Raw genomic sequence first — 25,624 nt, forward strand, 5'->3', positions numbered from 1 at the left:
TTGACAGCTCACCAGCGACCACATAGCAACGCAGCAACGATCCCTGACAGGTCATATCATTGTCAGGATCGCTGTAGCGTCGCTAAGTGTGATGGGGCCTTAAGACAGAGTACAGGGAAGAGCTTGTGTATTAGCTAGGGAGAGGATAAAGTGTTCTTCCAGTGTCCATCTTAAAACAGCTCTAGTCAGAGGCAAAGCAATATTTTTCCTGCACACAAAGAAGTAGCATTGTGTGCAGATTTTCTTCTTTTTTTTTAGCACTGGTCTATTTTCCCCGCTGTTTTAGGGGTCAGAGCCTGCCTTCTGTCCATATTAGTGTAAGTAAAAAATCTTTGCTTGCCCTGCACAAAGCAGTAGTCCAAACATTTCCTGTTCCGCACCGTACGCCTCGTGCGCGCGCGGCTCGGTGCGCCTCGTACGCGCGCGGCTCCGCTCCGTACGCCTCGTACACGCGCGGCTCCGCTCCGTACGCCTCGTACACGCGCGGCTCCGCTCCGTACGCCTCGTACACGCGCGGCTCCGCTCCGTACGCCTCGTACACGCGCGGCTCCGCTCCGTACGCCTCGTACACGTGCAACTCCACTCCGTACACCTCGTACACGTGCGGCTCCGCTCCGTACGCCTCGTACACCTCGTACACACGCGGCTCTGCTCCGTACACCTCGTACACACGCGGCTCTGCTACATCCACACTGTAAACCCCTCCTGACCCCACACATAAACTTCAGCTCATCCAGCACCATGACAACCAGCACAGCAGAGTCCTGCATCCACTGAGGCCCCTGATCATGTGACCCCTGACTCCTCCCCTCCTGTGACCTCATCACAGGTCCTGTGCGCACACAACAGCCATATATGTGGTGGCGGCTCTGCAGGTGGAGGTATGTGGAGACCCCCATTACTGGGTGCAGGGGGCATTAACCCCTTCAGCACGGAGGCTCTTTTGGGGTCTTCTGTTGCCCCTTTATAAGAATCATAAGGTTTTGTTCTGTTTCCTGTAATAGATGCATACGACCCAACTATGGAGACAGGAAGGGAGGAAACGTATTGTTCTCATTAGTGATGAGCCAGCATGTATTGTTAACCCTTTCGGTGAGCACGCTCGGGTGCTCGCCCAGTATTTGCGGCGTGCTCGGCATCTATGTTAGTGCCGCCGCGGCTGCATGTGTCATGGTTGTTAGACACATGCACTTCAGTCTGTAATAGGGAGGTGTCGGTATAGACGGGTGAGACCACCTGCTACGGGACCTTCTTGTCGGGTTTATGTGCCTCTGCCGGGGGAGCGGTCTGGAGGTGAACCAGTACTGGGGGGGGTAGCAGAACCCATGCAGTTAGGGGGTGCCTTTACATCATCATTTCCCCGGAGATTCGCAAGAATAAAGGCGTATTTTTTTTTTCTGGGAAAAAGGGACATTTTATTAGGACCTGTTCTTCAATTCCTAAACGAAAGGAGAACTCACATCAGAGAGGATTCTCTTATAACATAACCTTCACTTATACTTATAAAACTTTATATCCTATATATCCATTACTGAATCAACATAACCCCTATTAACCTCAGGACTCCAATAGACTCATTACAGATATTTACAGGATACTGTCTCCGAATTAATATATCCAGTCCTGACTGTTAACATTAATCATAATCTAAAGTGCTATTGTGCAATATAGAAAGAAAATATGTGGTTCTCACCTATTTTGCATGTAGACACCATCCAGGATTTTCTGTCTGTCGATCTTTTTATGAGGACTGATGCCCCCCCCTGTCATGAACCTGGGTTTAGTTCCCACCCCGACACAGGCAGTACCCTTGTGTACCTTCTAACATATCCCACAAAAACCCTTCCAACGCGTTTCTTTCTCCTTACGGAGAATTCATCAGGGGAGTATGTTTAGCATTTTGGGGAAGGCACAATTAATGCAAAGAGAGAAGGTGACTCTGTGCCAATAAAGTGTCAAAGTGAGTAAAACAAAAAATTCAATGAGGCTCACAATGGTGAGTGTTCATTACAATGGTGCAGAGTGCTGCCTCCACTATTTTTCCAAAAAATGTATGAGGAGATAATCCCACACACTCACTTCCTGTATGTAAATAGGTTTACTCTCCCTCCTTTCCAGGGAGTCCTATGTCACTTCCTGGGCGGGGCTTATATCTCTGTTATACTTTGGTTGCTATGATTCCCGGGTTTATCTCTATCAAACCCATTGCTTTTTCAAATACATTATCCCATAATAGTGCTCTCATCAGATTCATTCCATTTTGACCACCTTATATGTATTCCCACTCTTTCAAAACATGTCATTTCCTGCAGCGCGGAGTCTCACAATCACATGACACGGCTGGGTCTCACCCGATCGCACCGCGACCACGTGACATAACCGATCACATAATTTCTGGCCGCCCGGCATGCCACGATCACGCAATGCAGCCCCATTTTTACAGCCATCTACACTCAGCCATATGTTACAACATGTGGCCGTGGACTCCACAACGCTTCGGTCACGTGGCACCCTAAACGCCTCAGTCACATGGCCGACCACATATGGTCACATGTCCCCATATATACCGTATTATTTCTGAATGATTACCACTGCCATAGTGACCATCAATCCAAATCGCACATGATGCTCCTTCCTACTTGGGGTAGGTTGGCAGCTTTAAATACAAACTTCATCAGACATAATTTGAATATACATATTTCATTCTGAAGGCACTCTTTAAGCAACCTGTTGCCCACAATGTCATATATTATTTATCTATCCATAAATTTCCCTTCTTCCTAAGGGTATATAATCCTTAAGGATATAAACATCACCTTCTTTTGAAGGCACTCAAGATTTTAAAGGCTCAAAAATCTGATTTTGACAGGCTCATGTAATGGGACCCTCCATGATCAAACGGGGTGAAAGGAAGGGGAGGATTTTGTTTGGTGGAGGTGGGGATCAGGAGATACTCCTTTCAGATAAAACAGCTATAGCCAAGTTGGTCATTGAGCCCCTTAGGGGCCATGGTGTTCAACCGGAAAATCCATCTTGCTTCTTTTTGCTGTAGGATTCTGTCCATGTCCCCTCCCCTACTATTCACTTTCATGCAATCAATTCCCATAAATGATGTAACTTTCGGATCTCCCCCGTGCACGAAATTTACATGTTTAGCAATGGGTGTCTTTATTGTTTGCAATATCATTTAGATGCTCTCCTATTCTTCTCCTCATTTCTCATATGGTCTTCCCTGTTTACAGACGCGCCCATGGGATGGGGACGTACTCGGCTCCCGGGCCTTGTTGCCTGGTCTTGGGGATGTTGCGGTACTCGGCTCCTGGGCCCGTACCCTGGGATATCTCTTAAAAAGGGTAATTTAAGTTGGGGTTATAAATGTTCATGATGCCACCAGTGGTGTCTGGTGAGGATCACCAGCGCTGCGGCAGTCCTCTGAGTCCGGTGTTCAGGCAGCTTAGATGGTATAGCTCCCCACAGGTGGAGCAGGGCCTCAGGGCAGCGTAGAGGTAGGGATGCAGGACAGAGGGGACCCAGCAGGTTCAGAGCAAGAATAGGCACGCAGTTCACTTCAGTACCTTTACTGGTGGTGTTTCAGGCACGATCCGGGTCGCTGTAGGGTGAAGGGTGCATATCAGGACTCTACCCAGTGAGCGGGTGTAGGGCCTCCTGTTTCTTGCCTTTGTTTAGTAAGTCTCTGACCTGCTTGGAGCTAGGCCTAACTTGGTTTCTGTCCTGCACCGGCTGATCTTGTGGTAGGGCTTTTGGTTGGAGATCACTCTCCCTGCTTGCAGGGCCTCCGTGACTCCTGGCTCTGGTACGTATCAGCTCTTGGGTGATCCTGGGATCTGAAGTCTTCCAGGGGTTCCGGTTGTCTCTGCTGGGTGTAAGGAATCCCTGCAGACGTGGACCCGGTGTCCGGTATATGTGCTTGGGGTGAGCAGGTAAAGCTCCTCTGCCCCCTATGTTACTCTCCTTCCACTTGCCTTCGGCCTACTTGGGGCCCTCACTACGCTACACACTAGCAGGAAGCTCACTGCTTCTTCACCGCTCTTATGGTGTCGGCACACCTTAAGCTCACTAACCTGAGCTCCACTGCAGTCTAATCACTCTTAACTGAGCTGACTCCTGCAGGAACTGAACTGAGAACTCTGTCCCTCTCTGCCTGTGAGCAGGAACTCTGTTCTCTGAGCAGACTGTGCTGTGATCTGTTCCCTGATAGACCTTGTTCTCCCTGCCTAACTCCACCCTCCATATATATCCGTCCCTATCCGGGCTCCCTCTGGTGGTCTGAGGTGGTAGGGTGGAGGTGTGTGCATGCTGTGAGGGCCTCTTGTGGAGAAATCCGTCCATGCACCCCACTGGGATCTGTGGCTCCAATGCGCAGCAGGGGCGCCACATTTACTCCTTTTTGCAAATACATGTTGCTTTATATATCAAAAATTTTGTTCTGCAATTAATAAAACTTCTAATATCAAAGGACAATCCAGTAACGTTACTCATAAAGGTTTTTGTAGTCTTAACATTCGGACAGGCCACACATCCGCTGCAATTGTAGCAGCCATTCGGTCTCCCTGATAACCAAGACTTGTCCTTTTTAGATTGCACAAAATGACTTTTGACAACCCTGTCTCCAATCGTTTTGTTTCTATGAAACGTGATTTGTGGTTTTGTACCAACAACTTTTTTCAAATCCTCGTCTATGGTAGAATTCCCAAATATTTTTCTATAATGACCCTTGCTTGTGGGGCACCATTATCGTATGTCGCAATCAACCTAATAAGTTCTTTTTCTTTTTCATTATCGTCTTTTGTTCTTGGAGAGAGCAGATTTTCTCTATTTTGTTTTAAAGCAAACTGGTGCGCCCTTCTCAAAACCCAATCAGGGTATCCCCTTCGTTTAGACCTCTCTCTCATTTCCTTAGCCTGCTGTATAAATTCACCATCAGTCGAACAATTCCTTCTCAGCCTGATGTATTGGCCTTTTGGTATTCCCTTCGTCAGAGGGAGAGGATAGTGGCTTTCCCACCGAAGAAGGGAATTTGTAGCTGTTGGTTTCCAAAAAATTTTGGTATGTATACCCCCCTCCTCTTATTTTGCAATCTGGTACTTTTCTTCAACTACCTATCCCTACCAGGTCATGGACACACTTGTCCATGGATTTTATTACTGACCTCCCGGTTTCTGCAGGTAAAACAGTGGTCTTTGTGGTTGTAGATAGGTTCAGTAAAATGGTTCACTTTGTCGCATTACCTGCACTTCCAAATGCTAAGACACTTGCTCGGGTGTTTATAAATGAGATTGTGAAGCTTCATGGGGTTCTCTCCGATGTGGTATCAGATAGGGGGACCCAGTTTGTTTCCAAGTTCTGGAAAGCATTCTGTTCTCGACTGGGGGGTGCAGCTGTTTTTTTCCTCTGCCTTCCACCCCATGACCGAGCGCGTCAATCAGAGTTTGTAGACCTGCCTCAGGTGTTTTGTCGCCAAAAATCAGGAGGATTGGGCATCCTACTTACTGATGTCAGAATTTGCAATTAATAATCATCTTCCAAGTATCCACTGGCAGGTCACTGTTCTTTGGTGCATACGGTTACCATCCACAGTTTGGCACCTTTAGTGGGAGAGGAACTTCGGGAGTTCCTGAGGAGGAACGGTTTTCTTCGTAGCTCTTATGTGACGGGGGGGTGCTGAGTAGTTTAAAGATCATGGGAGACAGGTATAAACTCATGGCTGACAAAAAACGCTTGCCAGGTCTGAACCTGAATGTGATTAACTTTGTGTGGTTGTCTACCAGGAATATTAAGTTGAAAGTCCCTTCCTGGAAGCTGGGACCTAGGTTCATTGGTCCCTATAAATTAACTGCCGTCATTAGCCCAGTCTTGAGCTTCCTCAGTAAGAATATTGAAGATTGTTCGTGGCTGGGTCTTCCAGCATGACAATGATCCTAAACACACAGCCAGGACAACTAAGGAGTGACTCTGTAAGAAGCATTTCAAGGTCCTGGTGTGGCCTAGCCAGTCTCCAGACCTGAACCCAAGAGAAAATCTTTGGAGGGAGCTGAAATTCAATGTTGCCCAACAACAGCCCCGAAACCTGAATGATCTGGAGAAGATCTGTATGGAGGAGAGGGCCAAAATCCCTGCGCAGTGTATGCAAACCTGGTCAAGAACTACAGGAAACGTCTGACCTCTGTAACTGTAACAAAGGTTTCTGGACCAAATATTAAGTTCTGTTTTTCTATTGGATCAAATACTTATTTCATGCAATAAAATGCAAATCAATTATGTACAAATCATACAATGTGATTTTCTGTTTTTTTTTCCAAGATACTGCCTCTCACAGTTGAACTGAACATGCGGTAAAAATTACAGACCTCTCCATTCTTTGTAGGTGGGAAAATTTTCAAAATCGGCAGTGTATCAAATACTTATTTTCCCTACTGTATGTGTGTGTCTGTGTGTATATACATATATGAGCACCATACCCTTTCCTTTATACCTTGATACATATCTGGTCCTATTTAATGTATCAGTGTATTTTTATATATATTTCTATATCTATATAAGGGCAAACTAGGGCTTCTAAGAGACACTCACTTAGCCCCATTCTTGGGGCCGATTCTAATGAACCCGGGACCAATGAGATATTTACCTCTCAATAGTTGGATAGGCAGGGGCGAATCATCCATAGTGGCAGCCCACGTGACCGCTATGGTGCCCTTGAATTGATGGTGATGGCATTGAATAGAATAGTGAATCAGGGAGTCGAAAGCTCCCCGATCCACCATTCAGCCTTTACCTATGAGTCTGAGACTCCGTGCACTGCAGGCACAATGGCGTCACTACATCCCACCTGTAGTATGGAGTCTCAGTACTATAGGCTTCATATTACAGTTGGTTGAGTAGTTTGTGGTTTTTTTTTAAATGTCAGGAATTGTGGGGGCATCATATTAAGTGAAGGGCTGTGGGGGACATCATACAGTGTGGGTCTGTGGGGGCCATCATACTGTGTGGGAGCCCTCATACTGAGCTACATGGGCGCACAGGAGAACAATTTCCTAGTGATGAGTGAGATAGGAATAAGTAAGTGAGAAATACAGACCTTTGGTCTATGTGGTTGCAGACTTGAATTGATATGGTATATATCAATAAGGTCAACAATTATACCTCCCGAATAAATATATTTGGCACACAAACACAGGCTATATGATCTCGGTTTAAAGCAAGATAAGATGCAAATCCACTAAAATAAATTAATTTTTATTTCAATAATTTAAAAACTTAGTAAAAAACGGGTGCCTTCAAATGTCATCAATAAAACACTCCACACTGGCTCAAATTACATGCAACAGTAGTTATTTAGCAACACATGCCTATAAGATCTAAAATATCAATATTGCACTTCTTCCCTAGATATAACGTGCTGTAAATAATTTAGTACCAATCCCCCCAAATCAAAACTTAAAGTGCAAGTGCATGAAAGAGAGATTCCTCTCCCTATATATGGAGAAGATTGCAATGTGCAATTATCAAGGATATGAAAAACAGCAACAAAAATCAGCACTAAATAAAGTTATAATGGAGAACTATGTGTATAGGATTATATTATTCATATTTGAGAAGATTGACTATATTGGTAGATATAGATGCAAGTGCAATTCTCATATAAGTATATGAAAAGCAGCAACAAGAATCAGCATTCACTGAAACTATTAGTGGAAAGCTATGTGCACAGAGTTGTATTATTCATAGGCATGAAATCCAAGTGCAGTACTTACATATAGAGTGTTAGTGGCAGTGTACAGCCGATGGAGGTTTAGAGAAATCTGCCCCGACGACGCCGTTTCGCCATATGCTTCTTCTTGGTAAAATAGCCCTTACACAGCCTGGAGGTGTTTGGGGTCATTGTCCTGTTGAAAAATAAATGATGGTCCAACTAAACGCAAACCGGATGGAATAGCACGCCGCTGCAAGATGCTGTGGTAGCCATGCTGGTTCAGTATGCCTTCAATTTTGAATAAATCCCCAACAGTGTCACCAGAAAAGCACCCCCACACCATCACACTGTTACGGGTCCGGGAGGTGGAACCTCTGAGCTGCAATACAAGGGTCCTTGTAAGGAAGCAGGTGACTCCCAGGGAAGGCAGGCAGGTAGTCACAGCAAGTGACAGGGACAGTCTCTGGGTAAACGGGCAGGTGGTCACGGCAGGTGATGGGGACAGTCTCTGGGTAGACAGGCAGGTGGTTACGGCAAGTGACGGGGACAGAAAGAAATTTTTCAAGGAGAAGCGGGGCGTTGATGTTCTCCCTGGGTTCCCAAGTTCTCTCCTCAGGACCAAACCCCTTCCAATCTACCAGAAAAAAAGGTCTTTCCTCTTACCCTCTTGGTAGCCAGAATGCTCTCTACCTCAAAAACGTCTTCAGCGGAAACCGGAGCAGGGGGAGTACCTGGATTGTTGGAAAAAGAGTTAAAGACAACGGGTTTGAGGAGAGATACGTGGAAGGAGTTGGGAATCCTTAAGGTGGCTGGGAGTTTTAATTTGTAGGCCACTGGATTAATTTGCCTGAGGATTTCAAATGGGCCGATGAAGCGAGGACCTAACTTGTAGGAGGGTATCTTGAGCCGTACATATTTGGAGGAGAGCCAAACCTTGTCTCCCGGACGGAATTGAGGCAGATCCAGACATCTCTTATCAGCATATCTCTTCATCCGCTCGGAGGACAGAAGAAGTGCGGAAGTAGTACTCTCCCAAATGGTAGAAAACTCGCTGACAGGAGACTGCGCGGCAGGGTTGTCCACAGAGGCGGAGACGGGAGACGGAATCCGGGGGTGCTGGCCATAGACAATAAAGAACGGGGATTTGGAAGAGGATTCGCTCTCGTGGTTATTGTAAGAGAATTCGGCCCAAGGGAGGAGGTCCACCCAATCAGAATGGTGGGCATTAACAAAGTGCCGGAGATAGCTGGTAAGGATCTGATTGATCCGCTCCACCTGACCATTGGACTGAGGGTGGTAAGCGGAGGAGAAGTCCAGGGTGACGTCCAGCAGTTTACATGTGGCTCTCCAGAAGCGTGAGGTGAACTGAACCCCTCGATCCGACACGATGTGGAGGGGTAGGCCATGGAGACGGAAGATATGGCGGATAAAGTCCTTAGCCAGCTCATGTGCAGACGGAAGACCAGGCAAGGGAATGAAGTGGGCCATTTTAGAAAAGCGGTCCGCGACCACCCAAATGACAGTACACCCGGCAGAGACAGGAAGGTCGGTAATGAAGTCCATAGCGATGTGTTGCCATGGGGCAACAGGTATGGGAAGCGGCAGGAGATGACCAGCTGGTAAGTGTCTGGGAACTTTGTTGCGGCCACAAGATGAACAGGCAGAGACGAAGTCTACCACATCCTTACGCAGTGTAGACCACCAGTAATGCCGGGAAATGAGTAGGAAGGTCTTTTTTTGGCCGGCATGGCCAGCTAGTTTAGAAGAATGACCCCAGCGAAGAATCTTCTCACGGTCAGGAGGCGCCACGAACGTCTTGCCAGGTGGAAGACGAGTCAAATCCAAGGGGGCCACATTCATCACCTTGGAGGGTTCGATAATGTGCATAGGCTCCTCCTCTTGGTCGGAGGACAGGAAGGATCGGGACAAGGCATCAGCTTTGACATTCTTGTCCGCCGGGCGGAAATGAAGGATGAAATCGAAGCGGGCAAAAAACAAAGACCACCGGGCCTGCCGTGGATTAAGTCTCTGGGCATTTTGGAGATATGCCAGGTTTTTGTGATCCGTGTAGATGATCACCGGGTATAGAGCCCGTTCAAGCAGGTAACGCCACTCCTCCAGCGCCAATTTAACGGCTAACAGTTCTCGGTCTCCTATGGAGTAATTGCGCTCAGAGGAGGAGAAGATTTTGGAGAAAAAGCCGCAGGTTACCATTCTCCCGGATGAAGACTTTTGGGTGAGCACCGCTCCGGCTCCAGAGGAGGAAGCATCAACCTCCAGGTAGAACTGTTTGCTGCAGTCCGGACGGTGCAGCACAGGGGCAGAGGAGAAGGCTTGCTTCAGGGAAAGGAAGGCCCCCTTTAGCTTCGGGTGGCCATACCTTGGGATTTGCTCCCTTACGGGTGAGCGCAGATATGGGCGCAGTCCGAGACGAGAAGTGAGGAATGAAGAGACGATAGTAATTAGCGAAGCCCAGGAATTTCTGTATCGCCTTCAAGCCCTCCGAACGGGGCCACTTTAAGACAGCAGAGAGCTTCTCGGGATCCATTCGCAAGCCTGTCTGGGAGATAACATAGCCCAGGAATGGAAGAGAGGTCTGCTCAAAAAGGCACTTCTCGTATTTAGCATAGAGGTGGTTCTGCCTGAGCCTCAGCAGGACCTGACGAACATCCCTCCGGTGTGTGGGAAGATGCAGAGAGAAGACCAAGATGTCGTCCAGGTATACCACCACGCAGGAGTAAAGAAGGTCACGGAAGATGTCGTTGACCAGTTCTTGGAAAACGGCGGGAGCATTGCAGAGACCGAAGGGCATCACACGGTACTCATAGTGTCCGTCCCGGGTATTAAATACCGTTTTCCACTTGTCTCCCTGACAGATACGGACCAGGTTATACGCTCCACGTAGATCCAGCTTGGAAAAGATCCTGGCGCCTTTAAGGCGATCAAATAACTCAGAGATGAGTGGAAGGGGGTATTTATTTTTAACCGTGATCTGATTGAGTCCTCTATAGTCAATACAGGGGCGTAGCGAGCCATCCTTTTTTTTGACAAAGAAGAATCCGGCTCCAGCCGGGGAAGTAGACTTCCGGTTGAATCTCCTGGCCAGATTCTCCTCTATGTACTCAGACATGGCCCGGGTTTCGGCCGCAGACAACGGATAAATACGCCCACAGGGTGGAGTGGCGCCAGGTACCAGGTCGATCGGGCAATCATATGGCCTATGAGGTGGCAATGTCTCTGCTTCCTTTTTACCAAAGACGTCAGCATAGGGCCAGTAAGGAGCCGGAAGACCGGGTAAATTAGCTGGGGTAGGTGGAGGACGAACCGGACGAACCGGAACCAGGCAGGTCTTATGGCAGACCAGCCCCCACCGGAGTACTTCACCAGAATGCCAGTTCAACACGGGTTCATGTGTCTGGAGCCAATGTAGACCTAGCAATAGGGATTGGGAGAGTCCGGGCAACACATGGAAGGAGATTACCTCAGAGTGCAGCATTCCCACCTGCAGGGTTATGGGTTCCGTGGCGAGCAGGATGGTCACCGGAAGGAGTCTTCCATCCACGGAGGCGACTGACAAAGGTTCAGCCAGAGACTTGGTGGGAATACGGTATTTCTCAACCAGGGACTGGGAGATGAAGTTTCCAGCGGATCCAGAATCCAGATGGGCGAGTTCAAAGTGAGGGTTCTCTCCCCAGGAGATAGATACAGACAAAGTCAGGGTTGGAGAGGATTTATTTTTGTCTAGGGCGACCTCTCCGAGCGGTCCTAGACACTGGAGTTTCCCGGCCTCTCCGGGCAGGAACGAATCAGGTGCTCCTTACTGCCACAATAGAAGCAGCTCCCCTCGGCTCGGCGTGACTCTTGGCGAGATTTGACCATCTTGGTCTGGTCGATCTGCATGGGTTCGGGTGAGTGCGCCCGGGGAGTGACAGAAGAGGAGACAGGTTTCTGGAAAGTAGGAGCTAGGCGGGGAAACCTTCTCTCACGGGTGGTCTCTTTGGTGCGTTCTTGAAACCGGATGTCAATCCGGGTAGCCAGCGACACCAGGTCATCCAGGGTGGTAGGAATATCCCGACCGGCGAGCTCATCTTTAATCCGACCGGAAAGACCCTCCCAGAAGACGGACACCAGGGCCTCATTATCCCAGGCAAGCTCAGAAGCGAGGGTGCGGAACCGTATGGCATATTGGCCCACGGTGAGACTCCCTTGACGGAGACGTAGCAACGAGGAGGCAGATGAGGTCTTTCGTCCCGGTTCATCGAAGACTCTCCGAAAAGCAGTGAGGAAAGACGACAGGTCGGACACCAGGGGATCCCCTCTCTCCCACATGGGGGTTAAGCCATGCCACAGCCTCCCCAGTGAGATGGGACATGATGAATGCCACTTTGGACCAGTCGGAGATAAACTGGTGAGCCAAGAGTTCAAAGTGCAGGGTGCACTGGTTTATGAAGCTTGAGCGGGGTCGCCTCCGAAGCTAGGAGGTGCAAAAATCCGGGGTCCGGGGCAGGATGCCATGGTATTGGTGGGCAGTGGCGCTGCCGGGGTGCGAGTCGTGACACTAGTGGTGGTTGCTGGTGGAGCAGTCAGTGTGTCCAAACGGGAGTTGACATTCCGCAGGTGGTTCAGGATGGACTCCTGCTGGGACCTCTGACGGGAGACTTCATGGTATAGGTCAGAGAGCGAGGGAGCTTGGGTGCCACCGGGTTCCATGGCCCGAGCAAACTGTTACGGGTCCGGGAGGTGGAACCTCTGAGCTGCAATACAAGGGGGGAGTCCTTTTAAGGAAGCGGGTGACTCCCAGGGAAGGCAGGCAGGTAGTCACAGCAAGTGACAGGGGCAGTCTCTGGGTAGACAGGCAGGTGGTTACGGCAAGTGACGGGGACAGTCTCTGGGTAGACAGACAGGTGGTCACGGCAAGTGACGGAGACAGTCTCTGGGTAGACAGACAGGTGGTCATGGCAAGTGACCGGGACAGTCTCTGGGTAGACAAGCAGGTGGTCACGGCAAGTGACCGGGATAGTCTCTGGGTAGACAGGCGAGGCGGATACCTGACAGGTAACTGGCGGGCGCTCCCAGGTGAGCGGGCTGACGGAGACAGCAGGTAACAGGCAGGTAACTGGTGGCCGCTCCAGGTGAGCGGGCTGACAGACGAGGCAGGAGACAGGCAGGTAACTGGTGGACGGTCCCAGGTGAGCAGTCTGGCAGACAAGGCAAGTAACAGGCTGGCAGGCAGGACGAGAAGTCAGGCTAGCAGCGGAACCTGAGGGCTGAAGCACAGGTGAGACACAGTGCAAACAACATTGCTCAGGCACCTCCATTTTGGAGGAGGTGCCTAATATATGGGAGGTCCAACGGCAATTGGCCGGGGACTACTAAGGACGGCGCGCGCGGTCCCTTTAAGAGAGGGGGAGAGCGTGCGCGCCCTAAGCACACTGCCGGGGAAGGAGCGCGTGCAGGAAGCAGCGGGGAGAGAAGCGCTGGAGGACGCCGTGCCCGAAGCGGGGAGGTGAGAGGGACGGCGTCTCTGCCTAGCAAGGGGCAGAGACGCCGATGCTGCACACACCTCCTCCTCCATGCTTCACGGTGGGAACCAGGCATGTAGAGTCCATCCGTTCACCTTTTCTGCGTCGCACAAAGACACGGTGGTTGGAACCAAAGATCTCAAATTTGGACTCATCAGACCAAAGCACAGATTTCCACTGGTCTAATGTCCATTCCTTGTGTTTTTTAGCCCAAACAAGTCTCTTCTGCTTGTTGCCTGTCCTTAGCAGAGGTTTCCTAGCAGCTATTTTACCATGAAGGCCTACTGCACAAAGTCTCCTCTTAACAGTTGTTGAAGAGATGAGTCTGCTGCTAGAACTGTGTGGCATTGACCTGGTCTCTAATCTGAGCTGCTGTTAACCTGCGATTTCTGAGGCTGGTGACTCGGATAAACTTATCCTCAGAAGCAGAGGTGACTCTTGGTCTTCCTTTCCTGGGGCGGTCCTCATGTGAGCCAGTTTCTTTGTAGCGCTTGATGGTTTTTGCAACTGCACTTGGGGACACTTTCAAAGTTTTCCCAATTTTTCGGACTGAATGACCTTCATTTCTTAAAGTAATGATGGCCTCTCGTTTTTCTTTACTTAGCTGCTTTTTTCTTGCCATAATACAAATTCTAACAGTCTATTCAGTAGGACTATCAGCTGTGTATCCACCAGACTTCTGCACAACACAACTGATGGTCCCAACCCCATTTATAAGGCAAGAAATCCCACTTATTAAACCTGACAGGGCACACCTGTGAAGTGAAAACCATTTCCGGTGACTACCTCTTGAACCTCATCAAGAGAATGCCAAGAGTGTGCAAAGCAGTCATCAAAGCAAAAGGTGTCTACTTTGAAGAACCTAGAATATGACATATTTTCAGTTGTTTCACACTTTTTTGTTAAGTATATAATACCACATGTGTTAATTCATAGTTTTGATGCCTTCAGTGTGAATGTACAGTTTTCATGGTCATGAAAATACAGAAAAATCTATAAATGAGAAGGTGTGTCCAAACTTTTGATCTGTACTATATATATATATGAAATATACATTGAAGGAAATAAGTATTTGATCCCTTGCTGTTTTTGAGTTTTCTCATTGACAAAGACATGAACAATCTATAATTTTAAGTGCAGATTAGTTTTAACATTGAGAGATCGAATATCCCAAAAAATAAAGAAAATCACATAGTATAAATTAGATGAATTTATTTGCATTTTGCAGTGAGAAATAAGTATTTAGTCCTTTCAGAAAAATATTAAGAATTCCCTCCCCCCCCAGACCCCTCTTCTTCTCCCCCTCCCCTATACTATATGTCAGGAGATAAGAGCTGATAATCTACCATCTGTCTGTATGCAAATTATCACCACAGCAGAAGTGGCTTGGACAGATGCTGGCACAAAGAAAGGTGCTACAACCCCAATTAGCATGTGAGTGTGTTTTCCTCTGACACAGACCTCCGACAATTTACATCTAGCTGAGGAGGACACAGCTCGTTAACTAAGACAATTCCCCACCTGCAAACTGCAGGATTTTCGGAGCCAAAGTAAAATATGGAATAACTAAAGTTCCATTTATTCCGATGATAATGGAGCCCATATTATTAGTGACAGGGTCAGCCAAGCAAAAATATGCTTATTTTTCCAGAGCTGTGAGCCCTTCCGGGGAGAAAAATGGACTGCAGCTATACCGTGTGTGGTCTCCCCTCCAGCTATATTGAATCATCTCTGTGATCGTATAGTAAGTTTTTTCTTTAATCCTTATTATTTTGTGTAACTGCATATGTATTGTATTGCCCCTTGTGTAAAATCTTTGTACATTTTTCCTAAACACTGCCTCCATTTTGGATTAAATATAAAATTTAATAAAATAGGAGGTGGGGGAGATATGGCAATGATGGAGGAGTGCCGGGGAGATATGGCAATGATGAAGGAGGTGGGGGGAGATATGTCAATGAAGATGGCAATATGAAAATGATGGAGAAGGTGGGAGAGAGCAATGATGAAGGAGGTGGGGGAGAGAAATGATGGAGATGGGAGAGAGTAATGATGGAGGAGGTGGGGGGAGAGCAATGATGGGGAATTATTTGGATGCTATATGCTGTTAATATCTGGTCTGGTCACGGTGTGGTGGTATTTCTCCCTTGTATGTGGTATTAATCAGTCACTATGTGGTGGTAATATGTGGTCTGGTCACGGGTGTCACTGTATTTCTGCCTTGCATGTAGTATTATTCGGTCACTATGTGGTGGTAATATGTGGTCTGGTAATGTGTGGCAGTATTTCTCCCTTGTATGTGGTACTATTGCTGTTGGTATAGTGGGTTGTGTTGGGTATGGCAGTCATTTGTTCTTTCTGATATTAATTAGAAGATTCTTTATTTGCACTAGTGATTAAATACTTGGAGCAAGATGCACTTACAGGGGTTCTCCGGGGAAAACAAGTAATCACCTCTCCACAGGATAAGTGATAAAGTATTGATTGGTGGGGGTCTGAATACTGGGACCTGCACCAATTGGTAGAATGTGGAGTTTTTATTCCCATTAGACTGGAGCTCATGTGCGACTTGACCACTGATCCATTCATTCTCTCAGGTGCTGTTCTTGTTTTTATCTGGAAGCCCCAAAATGAATGAATGAGGCTGCGGTCAGACTTCCCACCTGCTGCTGCATTTTAAAATGGGGATAAGTGTCCTGACAGGGATAAAACTTCCCCATTCTTCCGATAGGTGCGTTTTCCAATGTTCGGACCCAAACGATCAATAAGTTATCACCTATCTTGTGAAGCCCATGGATCGGTGATAACTTGCTGTAACCAAGGAACCCCTTTAATGCAAACTACCTTATTTGTACAACTACCTTAGTTATAGTGGTGCACAGTAGATGCAGGAGCCGCCTGCTATTTACAGTCGACGCTCCACTATAACAGGGATAACGGCTAACAGGTATGTGCATATAGCTGTAGAGTGGGCCCCGAGGATCAATTCCCCCTGTGGGCCCTAGATACCCCAGTCCGACACTGGCTGTCTTACATAGTCACCTGTATAAAAGACTCCTGTCCATAGACTCAATTAATCAGACAGACTAACCTCTCCAATATGAGCAAGACTAAAGGGCTTTCTAAGGATGTCAGGGAGAAGATCATAGACCTGCACAAAGCTGGAATGTTCTACAAAACCATAAGAAAAATGCTGGGTGAGAAGGAGACAACTGTTGGTGCAATAGTAACAAAATGGAAGAAATGCAAAATGACTGTCAATCGACATCGATCTGGGGCACCATGTAAAATCTCCCCTCGTGGGTTATCCTTGATCATGAGGAAGGTGAGAGATCAGCCTAAAACTACATGGGGGGAACTTGTTAATGATCTCAAAGCAGTAGGAACTCCAGTCACCAAGAAAACCATTGGTAACACATTGCGCCTTAATGGTTTAAAATCCTGCAGTGCCCGCAAGGTCCCCCTGCTCAAGAAGGCACATGGGCAGGCCCATCTGAAGTTTGCCAATGAACACCTGGATGATTCTGTGAGATATTGGGAGAAGGTGCTGTAGTCAGATGAGACAAAAATTGAGCTCTTTGGCATTAACTCAACTCGCCGTGTTTGGAGGAAGAGAAATGCTGCCTATGACCAAAGAACACCATCCCCACTGTCAAGCATAGAGGTAGAAACATTATGTTTTGGCAGTGTTTCTCTGCTAAGGGCACAGGACTACTTCACCGCATCAATGGGGGAATGGATGGAGCCATGTATCGTAAAATCCTGAGTGACAACCTCCTTCCCTCCACCAAGACATTAAAAATGGATCGTGGCTGGTTCTTCCAGCAAGACAATGACCCAAAACATACAGCCAAGGCAAGAAAGGAGTTGCTCAAAAAGAAGCACAGTAAGGTCATGGAGTGGCCTAGCCAGTCTCCAGACCTTAATCCCTTAGAAAACTTATGGAGGGAGTTAAAGCTCTGAGTTGCCAAGCGACAGCAATCAAAATCTGAATGATTTAGAGATGATCTGCAAAGAGGAGTGGACCAAAACTCCTCCTGACATGTGCGCAACCCTCATTATCAAGTACAAGAAACGTCTGACCGCTGTGCTGCCAACAAGGGTTTTGCCACCAAGTATTAAGTGGTGTTTGCCAGAGGGATCAAATACTTATTTCTCTCTGCAAAATGCAAATATATTTATCAAATTTATACAATGTGATTTTCTTGATATTTTTTTTTTGGATATTCTATCTCTCAATGTTACACTTAACCTACCCTTAAAATTATAGACTGTCCATGTCTTTGTCAGTGGGCAAACTTACAAAAACAGCAAGGGATCAAATAATTATTTCCTTCACGGTTTTTATATTTTTTATTTATTTTTTCCCTTCGGGGTGGTGGGGCTCAATTTCAGCTATTGCTTTGTCACTGTGTGTAGTATCGGCGTGTCTGCTCCCTGACAGGCAGAGACGCCGTCCCTCTTACCGCCGCGCTCCCTGCCCGGCATCCTCCAGCGCTCCTACTGCTGCGGCTGCCTGCAGGCACAGCTTTCCAGGCACTGTGCTTAGGGCGCATGCTCCCTCCCTCATAAAGAGGCCGCGCACGCCGTCCTAAGGAGTCCCCGGTTAATGGCCGGAGGACCTCCCGTATATAAGGCACCTCCTCCAAAATGGAGGTGCCCGAGCAAAGTTGTAGCACTGTGTACTTACCTCTGCTTCAGCCCTCAGGTTCCGCTGCCTGCCTGACTACCAGTCCTGCCCGGCAGCCTGACTACCAGTCCTGCTCGCCAGCATGACTAAAAGTCCTGCCCACCAGCCTGACTACCAATCCTGCCCGCCAGCCTGATTACCAGTCCTGCCCGCCAGCCTGACTACCAGTCCTGCCCGCCAGCCTGACTACCAGTCCAGTTCGCCAGCCTGACTACTCTCCAGCCCGGCAGTCTGTCTTCCGTTCAGTCCGCCAGTCTGTCTATGGGCTCTGCCCGCCTGCTTACCTGGAAGCACCTGCCTGTTACCTGCCATGCCTACCAGCCAGCCTACCTAGAGGCTCCTGCCTGTTACCATCCATGCCTACCAGCCAGCCTACCCTAGAGGCTCCTGCTTGTTATCTGCCGTGCCTGCCAACCCGCTTGCTTACCTGGAAGCACCTGCCTGTTACCTGCCGTGCCTACCAGCCAGCCTACCTGGAGGCTCCTGCTTGTTACCTGCCGTGCCTACCTGGGGGCTCCTGCTTGTTACCTGCCGTGCCTACCTGGAGGCCCCTGCTTGTTACCTGCCGAGTCTGCCAGTCCGTCTACCCGGATCACCCACCAGCCTGCCTGTTGTGCCCATCTGCTATACCGGTCAGTCCCTGCCTTCTGACCCGTGGGAGTCACCTGCTCTCATACAAGGTCTGGCCCAGAGTAGCACCTGGTCCCTCTGCTCGGTCCTTCTCTGGTCACAGAGTCGATTGAGCCGCCGTACGACCTTGTTCAGTCCGAATTGATACCTAGTTACCCCCCCTCTGGTCCCTCCTTGCACCGCAGCACAGAGGTTCCACCACCCGGATCCGTAACACTGTGATTTCTATCTACGTCACTGTGTAGAGAATGTGTAAAGGAAAACAGAGTATAAGAAGGTTATTATGGACGTGACTTAACGAACATTGTGCAGTGAGTCTGGATTCCCTAGTGACAGATATTTCTTGTTGCTAGAACTGAGATTTTTTTCAGGTTAAATATTTTTTTAAACAACTCTCCTCAGTGCGATCATACACCATACAAGCCTCTGATTGCTCAGGTGATGCACTGTACTACTGTAGTGCGGTGTATTATCACTGCCTGTCAGTGTAATACTAACGGCCCCATACACATGAGATAAGTGTTGGCTGAACAGTCATTTGGCAGACTGCTTTCTCTCCAGACTCCCCCATACACAAATATTCCAGCTTTCCTGGGGTATGTATGAGAGAGTCGCCTCCAGACTCCTCTAGTGGACGATTATCTACAGGAAAAACAAATGGATTAGCCTCTGAAATTCAGGATGACAGATCCTTCTCTGCAATGACATCATCTGTCGGGAGGCCCCCAAATACTTTATATAGTCGATCAAACTCCCTGAATCAGTGTTTTCATGCAACTTTAGTCTAATGTGTATGGGGGCGTTAAAATGTAACTTATTGGGTGCTGCCTCTGGCCCGGCCTAATAGACTTTCATACATTGCAGGCCCAGACACCATTAATAGGCATTTAGGTATCAAAGTAACTAGGCAGCCCCATACTATCGAGTACTTGGGGGAGGAGGGACATACGGCCGAACTCTGTCACACCTTCTTAGATGCCATATTTACTTTTGACAGCAGCAAGTGGTTCAACCGCCAGGGTTTTGTTGCAGCCTGTGAGATCCCTGCGGTGTACATCTATGTCCTAGTGCCCAAATGAGTTTTTTTTTTTTTAAACAAATTAACGTGTTAAAAAATAACAAAATGTGTCTTCTGCTTTTTGCATGTTTTTTTCTTTTTACAAGAATTGTTGGTGCCAATTTTCTTTTGAAACATTTTAATTTCTGCTTTTTTCCTTGTAATATTGGAAAGCCTAAGGCCAAAAATAAACTCCATAAAGCATTGTACATAGAGGCCTTGGTATCAAATAATTTCTGTCTGCGATGTTTGTGCAAACAAAAAAGCTTTTATAAAAGCCTCAAACTTCTGTGTGTGAATCAGACATGAGATCTAACGTGTAAGAAGATTACACTCCGGGGAAGACGGGAAACATTCATATAGACGGTCGCTGATGATGTAGTCAGTGACGGACTGTCTCCAAATATGTTTCTAGAGCCGTAGTAGAAGATGAAGATATCGTCCTCATCATGAAGTAGTTATTTGTCATGTCACGTGTAATGAATATCTCTTGCAGAATTGCTAATGTCGGTTCCAGTGTCGGTAAAGGAGATGCGAATTAGCGTCATGGAAGATGAGTCTATGAGAAACGTATTCAGCTACTGACTCCTAGGAAGAAAGAGGAAAACTAAAGACTGTAAAATAATAAATCTCCTCATATATTTCCCTTATTATCTCCAGTAATTGTATTATTACACAGGATTTATATGATGTTACATCGGCTCATCTTCTCATTCAGATCCCTACAATATCAGATCCTCTCAGTGAAGATCTTCTATATAAGAGAATTTTCCTTATTGATCCATAAAAGATGGATCTGGACAGAGACAAGATGGTGGAGAAGATATTACACCTAACCCTAGAGATCCTCTTCCGGCTTACTGGAGAGGTGAGAGATTCTGATGACGTCACATTACATCATTCTTATCTATGGGAATAACAGATGGACAGAACTGGAGAGGTGAGGACTCTGGAAATGTCTGGAGTGAGATTTATTAATGTTTCTCTCCATAACCAGGATTACACAGTAGTGAAGAAGACCTCTAGTGAGCGCTGTCAGGACCCTGTGTCTGACGGATGGGGAAGACCCCTGAGCCCAATCACGGGACCTCCACCTCACCCCCTGATACATGAGGACATCAATGACCAGAAGATCCTAGATCTTACCTACAAGATGATTGAGCTGCTGACTGGAGAGGTGACACTGCTGGGAATGCTGGGACATTATACAGTAACACTATAAAGGGATCGGGGAGATGACGGTATCATTGTATGTGTCAGGTTCCTATAAGGTGTCAGGATGTCGCTGTCTATTTCTCCATGGAGGAGTGGGAGCATTTAGAAGGACACAAAGATCTGTACATGGACGTCATGATGGAGGTTCCCCAGCCCCTCACATCACCAGGTAATAGACAGGACTAAATACACACGGCCTATAATTATCTGTATGTAAAGAATGAATTCAGTCCCTGTATGTGTTTCCTCCAGATCTATCCAGTAAGAGGACAACACCAGAGAGACTGTAAATAAGAAGATCCCAATGTTCCTCAGGATCATCAGGTAGATGGAGAGAAGGTGTCATGAGATCTCCCCTATGATGTGTAGATGGCTGTGAAGGTCTTGTGCTCAGTCTTGTTTTATCCACCAGGATTATATGTTTTATACTTGTGTAATGAGAACGGTGGAGATGGCAGGATTAGAGCTGATCATAGATGGGACTTCTCCATCTGTCTGTGACTTTTATAATATTTGTTTCAGGGTGAAGATCTGACCCATATTAATACTACAGAGACATATGTGAGGGGTGATGAGTGGTGTAAAGAGGAGATTCCTACATATGACTACCCAGGTGAGTAGTAACCACTAAATTCAGAGAAGTCACAGATTCTTCTCAATTACCGGCTGTGGCTGCTTTATCTGTGGTGTAGTCCGGCCGTATCACAATCGTGTGATCTCCATTTTACCTCTAGACCACAACATTCTTCTCCACCCAAAACTGTTCAAATGAATTTGGGCATTGAAAACCCTTTTTCTAGAGAACTTGCAACCTGGAGATCCACCTACCCCCTGGAATTAGTAGACGCTGACCGTTACCTGCCCAGATCTGTAAACTACAAAGCCAAATGACAGCGTACGTAGAAAGTGCTGACAAGTGAGAAAATCACTTGAAGAAAAACATTATGATGGGCCTGTAAGAGAAAGCGGAGGGTGATGATGCTGTTGGCTTCCTAGATCCCTGATATCTTATTGGATGAATCTACCTTCTCTCCCTTCTGTGCTGCTGAATGTTCTCATATGGTCCCTACAAGACCAAGTTCAGTCTTTCTGGCCAAACTTCACTTTTATGATCGCAAATATTAAATGCGCAGTGAGGGACAAGTGTGAATTTCTGTACAAAGTTTCCCTTTATTCTGACTTTTTAATTTCTTTTAAAACTGAATAACTTGAAGCAGGATTGGGATAAAACTGCATAAATAACATTACACCTGTGCCATGATATCTCTCTAAGCTGTGCGTGGCTGATGGCTGTAATATACATCTATTCACGCCTGCAGGAGATGTGGTGGCATGGCTCGAGCCCTGATTTCATGGATTCACTCCACGTCATAAATTCCATTATGTTTTCAATCCTAAGGAATTCAGATTACTGCACAATCTCTCCTGAAATGGGGGCACTAATACTTTCTCTACTCTTCTGGTCAGGACTCATAGTAGCTCCAATGGTCCACCATAAATGAGTGCAACTCCGGTTTAGTGTTGGATTTCTCCCTTCATACATACGTTGGTGTTGGGGATGTAACATATATTTTTATTGTTGTATATTTTTTTACATGTTCATTCTGTATGATAGTTTATTTGGGGTTGGATCGGCCTGCCTCACCTATGTGAGTCTTTAACTACCTAGTAGTTACAGTTACAGACTAAAGTTTTTTTTTACTGAAGAAGACTGTTCAGCTTGATCGTTTCAGTCGGTGTTATTATATGTAGTCACAGTTTTGCCCATCACCCTTTAATCCTCCCTTATGGATCTTGACTTACACAGAGACCCCTAGGCTTGGGCCATAGTGTTACTTGCTGTTCTGTGGAGTGAGATGGGAAGAAGAATAGTCCGGTAGCCGGGCCAGAACCAGGAGGGCTGAGAAAGTACAAAATCAGAATACGCAAAAATAGTCAGTAAACGGGCCGAGGTCATAACAGGAACCAAATACACAAGCCGGGAGCTGAGCGCAGAGGACTGAACCCGAGGAGAACAAGGCTGGATCTGGAAGCTTCCGGCAATATGCTTCCAGCTTTAGTAGGGTGCGGTGCTTTCCATATGGCTGAAGCAGGGAGCAGATTATTGCAGCTGGACAGCACACACACCCATACTGCCAGACTGGATGGTACTACTGGTTCCATGCAAACTAATCTAAGTGGCTGGACAGAGCCTGTGCCGCCCAGAACTTTTGGTCCCGACGTCTTCTCAATCACCAGCGCCGCCTGCAGAATAAATAGGACAGCACCTGGTGACAGAAGCAGACGTCGCAGGAGCAGGTCCCAGAGGATATGGGACACACCACACCATACAAAATGTCAGAAAATCAGAGCAGTAGAAATTCCCATATATTGACTCCATTTTGAAAATTATGACCCTCAATGAATTAATCTTTAGAAGTTGTCACTTCTTTGACTCCACAGTCACTTTCCGGAAATTAGCACACAGTAGATGTTTCAAAGTGAAAATTACACATTGGCCATTTTATTGCCCAACACATAGTGCCCAGATTGTGCTCCGGGAGACACACACTGTAAATGAAGAGGGTTCTTCTCACTATAGTAATGCCAAATACATGGATGATAAATGTGGTTTTGGCGCACTGCAAGGCTCAGAAGCGAGGGGGAGATCTGACTTTGGGAGAGCGAATATTGCTGGATTGGTTTATAGAAACAAAGTTGCTTTTCAAGAGCCTTTGAGCCACTAATAATGTGAAAATCTCTGTTTTTCCACTGACAAATTATGGACCTGAGTGGGGACTTGTTTTTTGTGAGATGAGTAGAAGTTTTTATTGGTGTTATTTTCATCTACATAACATTGTTTGGTGGCTTTTTATTCCATATTTGGGAGGCAGAATGAACAAACAGTTGAACACCACGCTCCACTGGTTCATCCTATGAGGTTTTCTATTAGACTGTGAACTGTCATTGTCTTGGTAAATAATTCAATATATTTACAGAACTTACCCTTTTTACAGACAGTTTAAGTAGAAATGTTAAAAAATATAAATTTCAAGAATATTTTATTCAAAAATAATAATTGGTTTTATTCTTGACAGATGACTGTACCAGGAGATCAGAGGGACGGCTGACATCTTCAATTTTTAAATCAGTTGAGCTTGAGATCCCAGAGGATACAATTGAAGTGAATGCAATTACTCCAGATCTACCATCATCCCTTCACAGCAAAGATCAATCATCTGATCCTATGAAACACGTCCTGTCTTCTGATTCATTACCGACTACTAAGGAAAATCAAAGTCACAAAATAAGCATTAAAAAACAAACTGCTCCTAAAGCAAAGAAGCCATTTTCACGTTCAGAATGTGGAAAATGTTTTACAGAGAAATCAAAGTTTATCAGACATCAGAGAACTCACACAGGGGAGAAGCCTTTTTCATGCTCAGAATGTGGGAAATGTTTTAACCGGAAAGCGCATCTTGATAACCACCAGAAAACCCACACAGGAGAGAAGCCATTTTCTTGTTCAGAATGTGGAAAATGTTTTACATTGAAATCAAGTTTTATCAGACATCAGAGAACTCACACAGGGGAGAAGCCTTTTTCCTGTTCAGAATGTGGGAAATGTTTTAACCGTAAAGCGCATCTTGATAACCACCAGAGAACCCACACAGGGGAGAAGCCTTTTTCCTGTTCAGAATGTGGGAAATGTTTTAACCAGAAATTAGATTTGGTCTATCACCAGAGAACTCACACAGGGGAGAGGCCTTTTTCCTGTTCAGAATGTGGGAAATGTTTTATCCAGAAATCAGATTTTCTTAAGCACCAGAGAACTCATACAGGGGAGAAGCCTTTTTCCTGTTCAGAATGTGGAAAATGTTTTAAACAGAAATTTGATTTGGTCAATCACCAGAGAGCTCACACAGGGGATAGGCCTTTTTCCTGTTCAGAATGTGGAAAATGTTTTAACTATAAATCAGATTTTCTTAAGCACCAGAGAACTCATACAGGGGAGAAGCCTTTTTCCTGTTCAGAATGTGGAAAATGTGTAGTGCCGGCGTCCCTGCCCTCTGCTAGGCAGGGACGCTGTTCCCCTCACCGCTCTGCTCCGTGCCCGGCGTCCCTCTCCCGCTCTGCTGGCAGCGCGCGCTCCTTCCCGGCCACTGTGCTTAGGGCGCGCGCGCGCGCTCTCCCTCCCTCTTAAAGGGGCCGCGCGCGCCGTCCTAAGGAGTCCCCGGCCAATGGCCGGAGGACTTTACCATATATAAGGCACCTCCTCCAAAATGGAGGTGCCCGAGCAATGTTGTTTGCACCTGTGTCTCACCTGAGCTTCAGCCCTCAGGTCCCGTTGCCAGTTACCTGCCAGTTACCTGCCAGATTCCTGCCTGATTACTTGCTACCTGCCTGCTAGTCTGAGGTCCGACGGTCTGCCTTACTAATCCTGTCAGTCTGTCTAAGGACCAGCCTGCCCGCTCACCTGGGAGCGCACATCAGCTACCTGCCTGCTTGCCTGAGGTCCGACGGTCTGCCTTCCAACTCCTGTCAGTCTGTCTATGGACCAGCTTGCCCGCTCACCTGGGAGCGCACATCTGCTACCTGCCTGCTAGCCTACCTGGTGTTAGAACCTTGCTCTTAGGTTTTTCCTTTGCTGGTCACATGACCTTGTTGGCCTATTTAATCCTGCTCCGCCCTTCTGGCTTTGCTGGACTTCATTGTATATCTACTTTCTAGCTAGCCTGTGCTCTGTGTCTTGCTCTGTTAGTTTGCTTGGTCTACGGACCTCTATGTTCTATATATTTTGTTTGTTCGTCTGTCTGCTA

At 47.0% G+C, this 25,624-nt stretch overlaps 2 protein-coding genes across 2 annotated transcripts; both read left to right on the forward strand.

Moving 5' to 3' along the window:
• The first annotated feature begins 801 nt into the window (after positions 1-801).
• LOC141172897 (uncharacterized) lies at positions 802-25,008 on the forward strand. The gene is made up of 2 exons (XM_073657518.1): positions 802-881; positions 23,903-25,008. The coding sequence occupies exon 2, from the start codon at positions 24,052-24,054 to the stop codon at positions 25,006-25,008; it is 957 nt and encodes a 318-aa protein (XP_073513619.1). The 5' UTR covers positions 802-881; positions 23,903-24,051.
• Positions 16,550-21,011, forward strand: LOC141172873 (oocyte zinc finger protein XlCOF7.2-like). The gene is made up of 3 exons (XM_073657496.1): positions 16,550-16,558; positions 20,608-20,787; positions 20,871-21,011. The coding sequence occupies exons 1-3, from the start codon at positions 16,550-16,552 to the stop codon at positions 21,009-21,011; spliced, it is 330 nt and encodes a 109-aa protein (XP_073513597.1).
• Positions 25,009-25,624: the final 616 nt, after the last annotated feature.

The sequence above is a fragment of the Phyllobates terribilis genome, unplaced genomic scaffold (assembly GCF_046119375.1).
Source record: "Phyllobates terribilis strain yellow unplaced genomic scaffold, ASM4611937v1 Scaffold_12__6_contigs__length_324123572, whole genome shotgun sequence".
Lineage (NCBI taxonomy): Eukaryota > Metazoa > Chordata > Amphibia > Anura > Dendrobatidae > Phyllobates > Phyllobates terribilis.